Here is a 17,764-nt window from a genome sequence, read left to right as displayed (position 1 = left end):
GCTGGAGGGTCACTGTTCTAACAGGAGAGGAATTGGGAGGCAACTTGTACTCTTGATGCCAACACCTAAAGAGTTTCAAGCCCCTACTTACATACCTGCATATTGAAATAGATCTACACTAAACAGTCTGGCTATGGGTCTTGTATTGTATAGCAGACCAGCTGTCAGAATACTTGAACAGCGACTGCATTTCGTTGGATGCCGTTGCTGTTTGGCCACCACTTTTCTGCAAGTTTTATATAGTTGGGCAGAGTAGTGCTGACAGGGCCACCCACTGATCCAATTTGCTCAGTATTTGGTCATCCTAATGTGGAATTAGAAGTGGCCCTCCAGGAGCTTTTAGCCATAATGCACTAGTAACCACTGCACTCTATGGCAAACTTACATCACAAGAGCATTTCCATCTTCTCCAGGTCCTCTTTCTGGGGTTGGACTCCTTGGCTGTTTGGATAGCCAGGCTGTGCACACAGGAGTTAGATGGTGTCACTGGTAAATGCCTGACAGTTTCCAATGCTGATTACTTGCAAACAATGTGCTGACAGGAGTCAAACATGGTGCTATGCATTCATCAAGGTACATGTGTTCTACAGCTGTTAAAAAAGGTATTTTAAGGCAGCTTAGTAATTCCTAGAGAAAAAAAACAAAAACATACAAAAACATATGGGGGACCAACCCACATGGAATAAAAATACATTTAAATATATTTTAAAAATATTCTTCCCAAATATATTGACATATATTTGAAATACTACAATTTTGGCCGTATTCAAACATATTTTGAAATATATATATATATATATATTTATAAATATATATATATATATATATATATATATATATACTGTATGTTGAAATGTGTATTACAAAATAATATGAAAAATATTTTTAAAAAAATATATTTTTTAAATATATTCTTCAGATTTAAAAGTAATTTTAACATATATTTTTACATATATTTGTAAATGCATTCCAAAAATGCAGATTAAATGTATTTTTAAAGACATGCAGTATATTTTAAAAATGTAGTTTTAAAAATATTTTTCATATATTTTTGTGATATATAAAAAATGCAATTCAACATACAGCGTGTGTGTATGTGTATATACATATATATTTTTATTTATTTATTTATTTTTAACTATATTGAATACGGCCAAAATTGAATTTCAAATATATGTCAATATATTTGGGAAGAATATTTTTTAAATATATTTAGAATATATTTTTCTTCCGTGTGGGAAGTGAGGCCACCCTTGAAGAGGTATTAAAGGAGGACCAATCACAGTGTAACCAAACCAGCTTTAAACTTTATTGAGATCAAAATGATATAAAAAAATTGATGAAAATGACCTGCAATCAGGGGCGGACTGACCATTTGGAAACTCAGGCACTGCCCGAGGGCCCGGGGTCAGTAGGGGGCGCCATGAGATGCCCCTGGTATCTTTATCATAGGCTTTTTTGAGTTTGGGCAAGGACTCAGGGGCCCCATCCCCTATTGCCCGGGGGGCCCCATGAGTTGTCAGTCCACCCCTGTATATATATCATTATTATTATACAGGATTTATATAGTGCCAACAGCTTGCTCAGCGCTTTACAAAATGAAGGCAGACATTACAGTTACAATACAATTAGGGTACAAGAGGAAACAGAGGGCCCGGCTCGTTAGAGCTTACAATCTAGGAATATCATGCATTCACATCAGTTCCTAACTTTCAAGGGGCGTACAATCTAAGGTCCCTAACTTACATTCATACATACATATACTAGGGCCAAATTAGACAGGAACCAATTAACCTCCCAGCATGCCTTTGGAGTGTGGGAGGAAACTGGAGTACCCGGAGGAAATCCACACAGGCACAGAGAGAACATGCAAACTCCAGGCAGGTGGTGCTGTGGTGGGGATTTGAACCAACGACCCTAGGACTGCCAGGTAGAAGGGATAACCATTTAGCCACTGTGCTGCCCCTTCTTTTTTTTTTTTTTTCTTTTTTTGTAAAGTGAACTAACCGTTTAAGAATTGCTAAGTTGCATTATATGAAATGTTTGGTTTTGGGTTTCATGTTGATGGAACAATCGTAGGGGGAGCTTGCACCGACGTCCGTACGGCCGATCGCTCAGCGAAGGCAGTTTGGACTTGGTCTCAGTCTGCTCGGCCACCTTGTCACATGGCCTCCAATGTGTGTAAAGTAAATAGGAGGGCCGCTCTGCCAGTTGACATGGCAGTTAATAAGTGAGCTGAGGCCAGTTCACCTGGTGGGAGTGCGGGCCAGGGGGAGGAGGGCTGGGAGTCCGGAGGTGGTGGTGTGGAGGAGGAGGGGGATTGGAAATGAAGGCTGTAAGTCAGTGTGTAGGATTCTGTACAGGGAGGGGCTCTGCCACAGTAAAGTTGAGTCCACCTCGCAGACTGTGCTGCAGTGGGCTGGCAGTTCTCAGTGTAACCAGATCAGAGTGAGTGCAGGGGGAGAGGGATCCGAGCTGTGTATGTGGGACACCAAGGCAAGGCTGCAGGAATGAAGGTGACACTCTACTGCCTCCTCCAACTTCTCCTCCTCTGTAAGGTGTCACTCAGCATCAGCTTCAAATATCACCGCTACGAGGACCTGATGCAAAGCCTGTACGATGTGCACAGCTCCTGTCCTTACATCACCAGGATCTACAGCGTCGGGCGCAGCCACCAAGGGAGACACTTGTACGTGATTGAGTTCAGCGACTATCCCGGGGTCCACGAGCTGCGTAAGTACCGGACCATGGTGTCACTGCCAAATCTTTAAACCAGCCATAGATACCTTGTTTTTTTTAACGAGTGGATTCCCACCATTCACACATGTGAGTTGGATGGAAGAATCCTCCCCCGCTGAGAGATTGGGGGGGAAATACTAAAGGCAAATAGAATGTACACTTTGCAGGTTGCTCCAGAGCTTAGTAAATGAGCAGAAGCTCTGCTGACTTCCATCATCCAATCAGGTGCAACTAAAAAGTATGTTTTTTTATTTTCCTTGCATGTGATTGGGTATTCCTTGCAAAGTGAAGCTTCACCTCATTTACTAAGCTTTGGGGCACCTACACTTGTAGAGTGCACAGTCTATTTGCCGTTAGTAATTCAATCCCTGTGTAAGATGAGGACAACCCGAAACTATTCAATCAATATGTATTCAAATCAGACAGGTCCTTGTACTACATAGGTACATAGAAGATTGTACAATCAGATGGTATAGTGTCTGGTCAACCTACAGCTTCGTACACACGACGGATGAAAAATACCGCTTTGGGGCAATTGTCCGCTACCCCATTTGCCTTAATAAATCAATCCCCATGTAAGATGAGGACAACCCGAAACTATTCAATCAATATGTATCCAATCAGACAGGTCCTTGTACTACATAGGTACATAGGAGATTGTACAATCAGATGGTATAGTGTCTGGTCAACCTATAGCTTCGTACACACGATGGATGAAAAATACCGCTTTTGGGGCAATTGTCCGATAACCCATTTGCCTTTAATAAATCAATCCCCATGTAAGATGAGGACAATCCGAAACTATTCAATCAATATGTATCCAATCAGACAGGCCCATGTACTACATAGGTACATAGAAGATTGTACAATCAGATGGTATAGTGTCTGGTCAGCCTACAGCCTCGTACACACGATGGATGAAAAATACAGCTTTTGGGGCAATTGTCCGATAACCCATTTGCCTTTAATAAATCAATCCCCATGTAAGATGAGGACAATCTGAAACTATTAATATGTATCCAATCAAACAGGCCCTTGTACTACATAGGTGCATAGGAGATTGTACAATCAGATGGTATAGTGTCTGGTCAGCCTATAGCCTCGTACACACGATGGATGAAAAATACCGCTTTTGGGACAATTGTCTGATAACCCATTTGCCTTTAGTAAATCAATCCCCATGTAAGATGAGGACAATCCGAAACTATTAATATGTATCCAATCAAACAGGCCCTTGTACTACATAGGTGCATAGGAGATTGTACAATCAGATGGTATAGTGTCTGGTCAGCCTATAGCCTCGTACACACGATGGATGAAAAATACCGCTTTTGGGGCAATTGTCTGATAACCCATTTGCCTTTAGTAAATCAATCCCCATGTAATATGAGGACAATCCAAAACTATTCAATCAATATGTATCCAATCAGACAGGTCCTTGTACTACATAGGTACATAGAAGATTGTACAATCAGATGGTATAGTGTCTGGTCAGCCTACCGCCTCATACACACGATGGATGAAAAATACTGCTTTTGGGGCAACTGTCCGATAATCTGATCATACATACACAGCTTTTGAGAGCAGATCATGAGAGTTTTTATTATTTTTTACAGGTATTTCTATAGCAACACCAATTTACACAGCGCTTTACATATATATTGTACATTCACATCAGTCCCTAACCCTCAAGGGGCGTACAGTCTAAGGTCCCTAACTTACATTCATACACACACATACTAGGGACAATTTAGACAGAAGCCAATTCACCTACCAGAGTGTCTTTGGAGTGTGGGAGGAAACCCACGCAGGCACAGGGAGAACATGCAAAGTCCAGGCAGGTGGTGCTGTGGGTGGGATTCCAACCAATGACCCTAGTACTGCCAGGCGGAAGTGCTAACCATTTAGCCACTGTGCTGCCCATGTTCATGTGAAACTATCCGAAGGGACAAGCACCAAAGTGTTTCTCGCACATTACTAGAACTGAGGATTTTCATTTACTCAGTACAGTATTTATCCGAAAAAAAAATCGAGTGACCAAAACCACACACACTCAGAAACAAAACAATTCATTACAATACAATACAATATATGACATCACTTTTAAAGTTGTATTCTGTTGTACGAGAATTTTAGTAACTTTAGTGACTTCTTCATTTTCGATATGAGACCAGCATGCAAAAAACAAAACCGGTTGTTCATTCATCTGATATGCTCATCATGGGTACAGGGCTTAAGGCTCACCATACACATTACTATCTGACCATACAATCTCTGTAGAATCAATTGTGGATCTACCCATAACTATGTAATATGAGGACCTACCTAATCCTTTTAATCACTTTGTATCCAATCAGGCAGGCTCTTCCCTACATACTTGTTGGTAGATCTAAAGGAGACATACAATCAGATTGTAGAGTGTATGATCAGCCTTAATGTGTTACTGAACCCCGGACCCTGCATTCACTATATCTGGTCTCCCAGAACCCCGCATTCACTATATCTGGTCTCCCAGAACCCCGCATTCACTATAGCTGGTCTCCCAGGACCCTGCATTCACTATATCTGGTCTCCTAGGACCCTGCATTCACTATATCTGGTCTCCCAGGACCCTGCATTCACTATATCTGGTCTCCCAGAACCCCGCATTCACTATAGCTGGTCTCCCAGGACCCCGCATTCACTATAGCTGGTCTCCCAGAACCCCGCATTCACTATAGCTGGTCTCCCAGGACCCTGCATTCACTATAGCTGGTCTCCCAGGACCCCGCATTCACTATAGCTGGTCTCCAAGGACCCTGCATTCACTATATTCGCTCTCCCCAGACCCTGCATTCACTATATCTGGTCTCCCTGGACCCTGCATTCACTATATCTGGTCTCCCCGGACCCTGCATTCACTATATCTGGTCTCCCTGGACCCTGCATTCACTCTATCTGGTCTCCCTGGACCCTGCATTCACTATATCTGGTCTCCCTGGACCCTGCATCCACTATATCTGGTCTCCCAGGCCCCTGCATTCACTATATCCGGTCTCCCAGGACCCTGAATTCACTATATCTGGTCTCCCCGGACCCTGCATTCACTATATCTGGTCTCCCAGGCCCCTGCATTCACTATATCTGGTCTCCCAGGCCCCTGCATTCACTATATCCGGTCTCCCAGGACCCTGAATTCACTATATCTGGTCTCCCAGGATCCTGCATTCACTATATTTGGTCTCCCCAGACCCTGCAGTCACTATATCTGGTCTCCCCAGACCCTGCATTCACTAGATCTGGTCTCCCCGGACCCTGCATTCACTATATCTGGTCTCCCCAGACCCTGCATTCACTAGATCTGGTCTCCCAGGACCCTGCATTCATTATATCCGGTCTCCCCGGACCCTGCATTCACTAGATCTGGTCTCCCCAGACCCTGCATTCACTAGATCTGGTCTCCCAGGACCCTGCATTCATTATATCCGGTTTCCCCGGACCCTGCATTCACTATATCCGGTCTCCCCGGACCCTGCATTCATTATATCCGGTTTCCCCGGACCCTGCATTCACTATATCCGGTCTCCCCGGACCCCGCATTCACTATATCTGGTCTCCCATAGTAACACTTTAAGCTGGCCATACACGATACAATCTCTGTACAATCTCCTTTACATTTACCAAAACTTTGTAATAGGAGGATAAACCTAAATAATCAATTCAATTTGCACTACACACAAAGGAGATTGTACAATCGGATTGCATAGTGTATGGCTAGCTTTAGACAGAAGCTAATTAACCTACCACTGTGTCTTTGGAGTGTAGGAAGAAATGATAGTACCCAGAGAAAGCCCATGCAAGTAGAGGGAGAACATGCAAACTCCATGCAGGTGGTGTCCTGGTTGGGGACAGGCAGGAGTGCTAACCACTGAGCCACTGTTCTGGTTGGTAAATAGCTCGGCTCCAACTCTGCATAGATGGATCGAAATCGGTCTGGGTCAGCAGGAAACTGGCCAAACATCAGTCCATCTATGGCCATTCTCGCTTGTCAGAGGTCAATCTAATGGTCGACTTTTGCTGAAGGATTGTTGGAAAACGTTTGCTGCTCAGCATGCTGCAGATGGGTGTATTCTGAGAGCAGAGGAGTCCCTACTGCCAGAACGCAATGGTGTTGATTTACTAAAGGCAAATAGGCCGTTGCACTCTGCAGGGGAATTTGCTCCAAAGCTTAGTAAATGAGGGGAATAGTTTTGTTGAAGATAAAAGAGATTATTCAGAGATTGTACACGAAGATTGTATAATGTATGGCCAGCTTGAGTGTCACCACATACTTTACAACCTGCCCATACAATCAGCCTTATACTTGCCCGAATTATGTAATACGAGGACTTACTTAATTTTGTATCCAATCAGACAGGCACTTCATAGTTGTTGGTAGATGTAAAAGAAATTGTACAATCAGATTGTAAGATGTGTGGTGAGCTTAAATTGGCCCTTGCATGTCTATGTATGCATCTCTGACGGGCACATTAGATGGTACGCTCCGTGAGGACAGGGACTGACATGAAGGTACAAGGGATGTGTAAATTGTTGGTGCCATTAAAATACCTGCAATAAAAAAGATAGGTTTGTACATTTAGCCCGGGTTCACCAATATGCTGCAGGAAACGCTGCGAATCCTGTGCATTTCCCCCAACGCATTGCAATCACGTCACATTCATACAATCTGGTGCGGGTGTCAGGGATAAATTAATGACACCCAGAAACAGATCGTAAAACGCGATTGCCAGAAATTGCATCGTATGGGTGAGAACACCTATGCGATGCGATTCAGGTGCAGATTTAAAAAAGGGTCCTGCACCTTTTTGGTGCTGATGCAATGTGATTTGAGGCAGAGAAAATGTATGGCAGCACAGTGGCTAGATAGTTAGCACTTCCGCCTGGCAGTACTAGGGTCGTTGGTTTGAATCCCAACCACGGCACCACCTGCCTGGAGTTTGCATGTTCTCCCTGTGCCTGTGTGGGTTTACTCCAAAGACATGCTGGAAGGTTAATTGGCTCCTGTCTAGATTGGCCCTAGTATGTGTATGTATGAATGTGAGTTAGGGACCTTAGATTGTATGCCCCTTGAGGGTTAGGGACTGATGTGAATGTTCAATATATATATGTAAAGTGCTGCGTAAATAGATGGTGCTATATAAGTACCTGAAATAAATAATAATAAATGGCACCGTGCAGACATTTGTGATTCCTGTGTGAATTACATGCAGTGTCCTGCACCGCATAGTGTGAACCTGGGCTTAGGGCAGTGTAATCATGTATGAGCAGCAGTCAGCCAGGCTGGGAAATAGCTGGGCACTTCCTATTCTCCTTTGCTAGGCATAGATAGGTAATAGGCAACACATGTACGCTCCCAGAAAGCATCCATCCCATAGGCTCAAATGGCAAAGCTAACGCATCAAGATTAGGATCTTTTTTTTTTTTTTTTTTTTTTTAAGTGGCAGTTATTTTCTGCTGAGGTCAATGAGATTGGAAAATCAGTCACATCCCTAAACTACAGATCCGTATTATTGATGCTGAAGATATGTGAATTGAAAACAGACTTAAATTGGAGTTCCAGTTAAAAAAAATAAAAGTCAGCAGCTACAAAAACTAGCTGCTGACTTCTAAAATACAGACAGTTACCTGACCCTCGGTCCAGCGGTGTCCTCACCATGGCTGGTTTCACCGGCCGTCTTCTGTCCCTGGCATCTTCATTGTGGGCACCCGGCTGTGACAGCTTCGCAGTGCCCACTGCACATGTGCGAGACACGCTGCGCTTTGTGAATGGCGCCGTAGTCTTCTGGGACCTGTCACGTCTCCAAGAAGACTACGGGGAGGGAGGGGGGAGGACAACTTCTGCTTCTGATCCCCTAGGCGATCGCATCAGAACTGGGAGTGGGTACCTGTCAAAGTCGGGTACCCCCCGCTCCCCATAGGTACCAATACTTAATGGGGATCAGGGGACAAAGCCTTAAAGCGGAACTTCCCCTTTTGGGTGGAGCTTCACTTTAATTCACAAAGTCAACCCACCAGGATAATGATGCTTACTATAATAATAAAGTGACAGTTGTTCTCAGTCCAGAAGATTTGAAAATTCCAGTAATGTGGCTAAAATAAAGATACTTCTACTTTTGCCAAAGATGAATGAATTTCCATAGATTCGACTGAGAAAGCGAACACACCAGGAAAAGGAAGCCTCGTTTGTTTCCCCTTAAAGTGGAAGTAAAGGCAAAACCTAACCAACTTTCAGAGAATACAGAACCAAGTATCATTTTGTGATGCTAAGTAATTTTGTATAGTATTTGATATTGACAAAAAAGCAATAAAACAGATCCCCTGCAGCCAACAACAGTAGACCCCACAGCAATAATAGATCCCCCAGCAACAATAGATCTTGCGTCAACAATAGACCCCTCCCTCAACAGTAGATCTCTTCCAGCAACAACTGACCCCATCAACAATAGATCCCTCACACGCAACAGTAGACACAACTGTTACAATGGGCCTCCCAGCAGCCAGCAACAGTAGACCCCTTCCTCAACAGTACATCCCTCCCAGCAACAACTGACCCCCAGCAACAGTAGATCGCTCACAATCAACAGTAGACACAACTGTTACAATAGATCTCAAGAAGCCAACAACAGTAGACCCCTCCCTCAACAGTAAATACCCCCCAACAACAACGGATCCCCCCAGCAACAATAGATCCCGCACAAGCAACAATAGACACAACCAATTCAATATATCCCCAAGCAGCCAGCAACAGTAGACCCCTCCCGCAACAGTAAATACCCCCCAGCAACAACTTATACCCCCCAGCAACAATAGATCCATCACAAGCAACAATAGACACAACCAATTCAATAGATCCCCAAGCATCCAGCAACAGTAGACCCCTCCTTCAACAATAGATCCCTCACAAGCAACAGTAGACACAACTGTTACAATAGATCCCCCAGCAGCCAGCAACAGTAGACCCCTCCTTCAACAGTAGATCCCTCCCAGCAACAACAGACTCCTCCAGCAACAATAGATCCCTCACAAGCAACAGTAGACACAACCATTACAATAGATCCCCTAGCAGCCAGCAACAGTAGACCTTCCCTCAACAGTGGATCCCTTCCAGCAGCAACTGACACCCCCCAGCAACAGTAGATCCCTCACAAGCAACAGTAGACACAACCGTTTCAATAGATCCCCCAGCAGCCAGCAACAGTAGACACTTCCCTCAACAGTAGATCCCTTCCAGCAACAACTAACCCCCCAGCCACAATAGATCCCTCACAAATAACATTACACATAACCGTTTCAATAGATCCCCCAGCAGCCAGCAACAATAGACTCTTCTCTCAACAGTAGGGCCCTCCCAGCAACAACTGTCCACCCAGAAACATTAGATCCTTCACAAGCAACAGTTGACACACGCGTTACAATAGATTCCCCAGCAGCCAGCAACAATAAACCCTTCAGCACACTCCGTCATCTCTTGCCTTTACATACATTCAGTGCTGGAACTGTGAAAAAAAAGTCCACTAACTCTAATGGTAGAAAAGCTGCAATATATGACTTTTTTTTTGGGGGGGGGGCGGTAAAATAAGGCACGGTATCCTATGTTGAGGCTTTGTGAATGGCCAGTGTGTGTTATCCAGTGATGGATGAAAAAGAAGATCACTCCATGGCTTGGGCTGAAATCTCCAGTGTCTGGGTATGGCTACTCCATAGGTAGGACTGTCACCGGAACCATCCATGGCTATGTACTAAAGTGAGACGTTTCGTCAAACATTCATCAAGTGCCGGTGTGTTTTCTGTGTGGGCAGACAGACAGACTCTTCCAGACGTGATATACTGGATATTATATGAAAGATCGACTAGTGACCTCCGGAGCGAAGTCTCCAGACAACGACGACGAGATCTGCCAGTTACATAACTGTACTGTGCAGCCTGTGGCTGTGTGCTGGCTGCCATTGCTGGCAAGGGGCAGGCAACAGAATGACAGCTGGAAGCCTTTTCTATGGGATTAGTGGGCAGGAAGTCAGCGCTAGGCTGGAAAATCAACCCTACCAAGTCCTCTTCTGTTCCCATCATTTCCTCGTCTTCAGACAGTTTATATATAAAGGAGATTTCGGCGTCTTCTACATAAACCAGAAAGTTATATAACGTCTACAGCTGCCCCTTAAAGGGAAAGTCAAGTGCACCGTCCCGGAGCACATGTGGGGATACTATTGCAGCGTTCACATCATGGGCATTTTTATGTGTCTTTCACGCTTTGTACACACTTGCACCTCGGCATTTTTGCTGTATTGATATTATATAATATTTGTAATTAAAATAGAGATGTGAGGATCAGACACTAGAGGGAGCACTTGCTAACGAGGGCAGGGGTGTCAAACTCCATTGTATCGGGGGCCCCATCAGCATTAGGGTTACCCTCAAAGGGCCAGTTATATCTGTAAAACTAGGTGTTCAGAGCATCCCCCTCTTATGTCAGTAATCAAGAGCCCCCCACCATCAGAGGTCAAGAGTCCCCCCCATACTCCCTTACATCATATCGCACCCCCTTATGTCAGTAATCAAGAGACCCCCACCATCAGAGGTCAAGAGTCCCCCCCATACTCCCTTACATCATATCACACCCCCTTATGTCAGTAATCAAGATCCCCCACCATCAGAGCTCAAGAGTCCCCCCCATACTCCCTTACATCATATCGCACCCCCTTATGTCAGTAATCAAGAGCCCCCCCACCATCAAAGGTCAAGAGTCCCCCCCATACTCCCTTACATCATATTGCACCCCCTTATGTCAGTAATCAAGATCCCCCTGCCATCAGAAGTCAAGAGTCCCCCCATCCTCCCTTACATCATATCGCACCCCCTTACCTTATGCTGCTGCTGGGAAGAATCTGGGAGCAGAGCTGGGAAGCAGGAAGTGCAGGATCTGGAGAAGGACCAAAGGAGGAGTCAGCTGAAGGCTGAGATGAAGGGGAGCTGTGGCTGCACAGAGAGGTGAAAGATCTGTAGGAAGAGTTCTGTCCTCACTGTTGCCAACTGCTGAAATGGGGGGGGAGGGGGTGAGACTAGCCTCTTGCGGGTGTATGGAAAAGTGCTGGTTCTGGCGGAGGAGTTCTGTCCTCCTCTCTGCTGCTGAGAGAAGGTGGGGCAGGAGTTGAGGAGTGTGCCACAGCTGGAGGAGAGGTGCGAGGGCCATATAAAATGGCCTGGTTGACCGGATTTGGCCCTCAGGCCATGTGTTTATTGCTGCTGGGCAGAAGCTGGGGGCAGAGCTAGGAGGCAGAAGGTGCAGGGTCTGGAGAAGGACCAGAGGAGGAGTCAGCTGAATGCTGAGACCAGGGAAGGCTGAGATGAGGGGGAGCTGTAGCTGCACAGAGAGGTGCAGGATCTGTAGGAGGAGATCTGTCGCTGACTGCTAAGACGGGGGGAAAAGACAAGCAGGATCTTGCGGAGGAGTTCTGTCCTCCTCTCTGCTGCCGAGACAAGATAGGGCCGGAGTTGAGGGGGGTGCTGCAGCTGCAGGGGAGGTGCGAAGGCCCCATGAAATGGCCTGGTGGGCCGGATTCGGTCCGCAGGCCATGTGTTTGCTGCTGCTGGGCAGAAGCTGGGGGCAGAGCTGGGAGACAAAAAGTGAAGGGTCTGGAGAAGAACCAGAGGAGGAGTCAGCTGGATACTGAGACCTAGGAGAGGCTGAGACGAAGGGGAGCTGCGGCTGCATAGAGAGGTGCAGGAGGAATTCTTTCCTCCTCACTGTTGCCAACGGTTAAGACGGGGGGGGGGGGGGTGCAGAGACAAGCAGGATTTGGTGGAGGAGTCCTGTCCTCCTCTCTTCTGCCAAGAAAGGTGGGGCCGGAAATAAGGGGGGGGGGTACTGCAGGAGAGGTGAGAGGGCCACGTGAAATGGCCTGGTGGGCCGGATTCGGCTTTGTGTTTGACACTCGAGAGCTAAGGTCACCAACCCACTTCCAGCCTACTAAACAATGAAGAAGCAGCAGAAGACTGATGTGGTCCCCAGGGCTCACTCCTCTCGTCGTAGACTGGCAGAAGTAGGAAATGTAATATAGGGATCTTGTGCTAAATCACAAATGGCTACATTTAAATAACATTTGGAAGAACAAAAACTAATGTGAAAGTCATATAAAAATTACTAAAAAAAACTATTCAAACTGCGATCACAGAAAATATTCCATACCGCCCTATAAGTCTCATTGTGTAGAACAGGGTTTTTTTTCTACCAGGGAGGAACCCTTAAAATTCCATATGGGTCTCAGGGAACCATTGCTAATAATTACTATATCTCAGCTCCCTGTACATTAGTATGGACAGTAAGTTGCAACATACGTAATAAAAGAATTAATGGGGGAGATTTACTAAAACTGGAGCACTCAGAATCTGCAGCTGTACATGGGAGCCAATCAGCTTCTAACATCAGCTTGTTCAATTAAGCTTTGGCAAAAAAACCTGATTGGTTTCTATGCAGAACTGCACCAGATATTGCACTAGATTGGTGGTCAGTGGAGAAGACCCCCTTAGATTAAAGGTCAGTGAAGAAGAGCCCCCTTAGATTGGTGGTCAATGAAGAAGGACCCCTTAGATTGCTGGTCAGTGGAGAAGGGCCCCCTTAGGTTGGTGGTCAGTGGAAAAGGGCCCCCTTAGATTGGTGGTCAGAGGAGAAGGGCCCCCTTAGATTTGTGGTCAGTAGAGAAGAGCCCCCTTCGATTGCTGGTCAGTGGAGAGGGGCCCCTTTAGATTGGTGGTCAGTAAGGAAGAGCCCCCTTAGATTGGTTAGTGGAGAAGAGCCTCCTTAGATTGGTGGTCAGTGGAGAAGAGCCCCTCAGATTTGTCAGTGGAGAAGGGCCCCCTTACATTGGTGGTCAGTGGAAAGGGGCCCCCTTAGACTGGTGATCAGTGGAGAGGGGCACCCTTAGATTGCTGGTCAGTGGGGAAGAGCCCCCTTAGATTGATCAGTGGAGAAGGGCCCCCTTAGATTGGTGGTCAGTGGAGAGGGGCCCCCTTAGATTGATGGTCTGTGGAAAGGGGCCCCCTTAGATAGGTGGTCAGTGGAGAGGGACCCCCTTAGATTGGTGGTCTGTGGAGAAGGGCCCCCTTAGATTGGTGGTCAATGGAGAAGGGCCCCCTTAGATTGCTGGTTAGTGGAGAGGGGCCCCCTTAGAGTGGTGGTCAGTGGAGAAGGGTCCTTTTAGATTGGTGGTAGTGGAGAAGAGCCCCCTTAGATTGGTGGTCAGTGGCAGGGGTGGACTGACCATTTGGGAACTCGGGCAGTGCCCGAGGGCCCGGGGTCAGAAGGGGGCCCCATGAGATGCCCCTGGTACCTTTCATAGGCTTTTGTGGGTGTGGTTTGAGTGTGGGCAAGGACACAGGGGCCCCATAATCCCCTATTGCCCGGGGGCCCCATGAGTTGTCAGTCCGCCCCTGGTCAGTGGAGAGGGGCCCCCTTAGAGTGGTGGTCAGTTGAGAAGAGCCCCCTTAGATTGGTGGTCATTGGAGAAGAGCCCCCTTAGATTGGTGATCAGTGGAGAAGAGCCCCCTTAGATTGGTGGTCAGTGGAGAGGGGTCCTGTTAGATTGGTGGTCTGTGGAGAAGAGCCCCCTTAGATTGGTGCTCAGTGGAGAAGAGCCCCCTTAGATTGGTGGTCTGTGGAAAGGGACCCCCTTAGATTGGTGGTCAGTGGAGAGGGGTCCTGTTAGATTGGTGGTCAGTGGAGAGGGGTCCTGTTAGATTGGTGGTCAGTGGAGAGGGGTCCTGTTAGATTGGTGGTCACTGATGGATGGGTCTCATTACCATTGTTGGTCAGTGAGAAGAATGCTCTGTACTTTGGTGGCAGAGACTACAGTAGCAGCATAACAGACAAATCACAGACTGTGTAAACATCCAGCACTGTGTATCCATAATGTATTGTTGACAGGTGGAAATGACAGCTTAGCATTTAATTGTCCTGTAGATAGTGCAGTGTTTCCTGGCAGTGCTTGCATTCCTAATCTATTATCTCTTTAATGTATTACTGGTGGGGTGCAGAGAATTGCCTAGAGGAGATCTTTATCAATACAGATGTTTAATTGCTTTTTTTCATTGAAGAATAACACCTCCTCATCAACCTTCACAGTTCAAAGGATCAGTAAAACAAACTAACTTTAAAGTGTATTCCCATCCCCCCCCCCAATTCATTCTCTCGCGCGCGCTCTCTCTCTCTCTCTCTCTCTCTCTCTCTCTCTCTCTCTCTCTCTCTCTCTCTCTCTCTCTTTATTTAAGCTTTTTAGTCCTTAGCTGTGGTGGCTACATTTGTTTTCTTTTTCTTCAATCTAGATCAGGTAATCCTCCTGTCCTACAGTGACAACACTCAATTCCTGCAGTGCTGTCACCCTAGGTCTCTCCTGGTCCCCTCCTCTTCTTATCTCCATTGCATAGAGAGGAGGTGTTTTGTAGTTCTCAGAAAATAACTGGAAAACCTTGGTGCACAGGTCGTGACAAGGACACCAGCACTCTGACAAGATCAGCAGGCATTTTCTGTAAAAATATTGTTAGCCTGAAAAGAAAGAAAACGAATGCAGCCTCCACGTCAATGGTCAAAAGATTGGGGTCACCTGAAAGTCCACGTGAAAACGAAAACATGAGTGCCAAACTCTCCACAAAGTGGGGGGAAAACGAAAGATTGGAGCCAAATTGAGAGGTCCACGTGAAAATGAAAAAGAGAGTGCCAAACTCTCCACAAAGTGGGGGGGACTGGAAGATTGGGGCCACCCAAATTGAAAACGTGAAAATGAGAAATGAGAAAGAGAGTGCCAAACAAAGAGGGGGAGAAACCAAGAAACTGGGGTCACCCAAATTGAAAGGTTCACGTAAAAAATCAAAAAGAGAGTGCCAAACTATCCACAAAGTGTGGGGGGAACCAAAAAGATTGGGGGTCACCCAAATTGAGAAGTCCACGTGAAAACGAAAAAGAGAGTGACAAACTCTCCATAAAGAGGGGGAAAAAACAAGAAATTGTTTGCCAAAAAAGAAAGAAAACGAATGCGGCCTCCGCGTCACTGATCAAAAGATTGGGGTCACCTGAAAGTCCACGTGAAAACGAAAAAGTGAGTGCCAAACTCTCCACAAAGTGGGGGGAAAACGAAAGATTGGAGCCACCCAAATTGAAAAGCCCATGTAAAAATAAAAAAGATAGTGTCAAGCTCTCCACAAAGTGTAGGGGAACCGAAAGATTGGGGGTCACCCAAATTGAGAAATCCACGTGAAAATGAAAAAGAGAGTGCCAAACAATCATCTCAAGAGTCCAAGAACCTTTATAGTTATCATCACTTATAACAACAGGAAGGTAACAGCCAACCAACATGTTTCAGGGGCCAAACCCCCGTTCATACATTACATAATGTACATTAAATAAAAATGATGAATGTAGAGAATGTTAAACCAACTAAAACAAGACCACTGGAAGTTCTTAGCAAAATATTAGTAAAGAGTTAAGCCCCGTACACACGATGAGAATAGCAGACGAACGATCGCCCGTTTTTTTTCCGCCTGCTAGTCTCACATCGAAAGTGAAAATGTTACTAAAGATAAGAAAATTCTCCTATGAAAGAATAATTTTGAAAGTGATGTCATGTATTGTATTTGTATTGTATTTTCGGACGACTACTGTACTGATTAAATGAAAATTGTGCAAGAAAAATGTTTGCGCTTGTCCCTTCGGATATTGTTGCACAAATTGTCGTAATCGGCTCTTGAAAGCTGTGTACTAACGATCCGATTAACGGCCGATCGGTCCTCGTACGAAAACTTTTGTACGACTTTCTTATAGTGTGTATGGGGCATTATAACTATAAATCACCAGCGCCAAAAAAAAATGTATAGAAAATTAAAATTAAATGCTGCTGTACATAAGAATATACACCAAAGAATATGAAAACATCACAAACAGCACAGATAATTAATATATACTAAATCAATATACAAAATAAAAAATATATAATAATAATAGTCCCACTCCAAAATGTGTGAAAAAATTTGAAAAAAATGATATATATAAATCACAAGTGCAAAAATAAAAAGTCCTTGTTCCAAAGAAGTGTACGGTGTATACGGTATATTTTGGTTTAAGCACTAATTTTTGGTTGAAGTACACTTCTTTGGAACAAGGACTTCTTGGAATATATTTTTCTTATCTTTTATTTTTGCACTTGTGATTTATATATATAATTTTTTCCAATTTTTTCACGAATTTTGGAGTGGGATTATTATTATTATATATTTTTTAGTTTGTATATTGATTTAGTGTAAATTAATTATTTGCGCTGTTTGTGATGTTTTCATGTATGGGGCATTAGTTGTATGTTCATGACAAAGCATAAAAATCAAAAAATGAGATCCATTTGAAGAGAATAAGGGTACATATAAACTTGTTATCTCACAATCTCCGTATTGTAATGGAGGGTTATGACCTCAGAGGCTCTTAAACAGTTAACTAGAAGTAATTCTAACTTTCCATTCAAGAAAGACGTATGATTTGTGGCCCCCGAAACCTGTTTGATGTCTTTGTCTTTTGCCTTCCTGTTGTTACGTGTGATATTAACAATAACGTATTTTGGATTCTTGAGATGGTCATTTGGCATTTTTTTTTCTTATGATAAAGCTGTGCCTGTCAGGGAAATACTTTCCTCCGCACAGCTGCCTTCCTGCCCTGCGTTCATAATAAGGGAGGCAGCAGGCAATGTCATCTCCAAATAGCTAATAATATGGAGAGTTTCCACTTATCTCCACAGTGCATATTGTTACATCAGATGTTTCTAATCTGAAATCCTGTCCGGGTCACTTGTTATTAATAACTCTTTGATAGAAGGAAACGTATCCTTTACGTCAAGATTTTTTTTTTTCAACCTCCTGTATTTTATAACACAGAAAAGGCAAAATAGTCGTTGTTCTAGGCCAAAAATCTTTAATATCACCTTCTGACCCAATGATGCTTAAGGGACACTAAAAA

The 17,764-nt window shown here is 44.8% G+C and overlaps 1 protein-coding gene across 1 annotated transcript in view; it reads left to right on the top strand.

Annotated features, from left to right (window-relative positions):
• The first annotated feature begins 2,407 nt into the window (after positions 1-2,407).
• CPN1 (carboxypeptidase N subunit 1) overlaps positions 2,408-17,764 on the top strand; it is a 69,693-nt gene continuing 54,336 nt past the window's right edge. Inside the window, exon 1 of the mRNA XM_089683370.1 lies at positions 2,408-2,733. Within this exon, the coding sequence (XP_089539496.1) occupies positions 2,511-2,733 (223 nt within the window). The 5' untranslated portion in view covers positions 2,408-2,510. The remainder of the gene's footprint in view (positions 2,734-17,764) is intronic.

This window comes from Staurois parvus, unplaced genomic scaffold (genome assembly GCF_062004578.1).
Source record: "Staurois parvus isolate SC_StPar_1 unplaced genomic scaffold, SC_StPar_1.0 ptg000307l, whole genome shotgun sequence".
Classification (NCBI taxonomy): Eukaryota; Metazoa; Chordata; class Amphibia; order Anura; family Ranidae; genus Staurois; species Staurois parvus.
The sequence above is the reverse complement of the archived record's forward strand: the minus strand, read 5'-3'. Positions and strand labels throughout refer to the sequence as shown.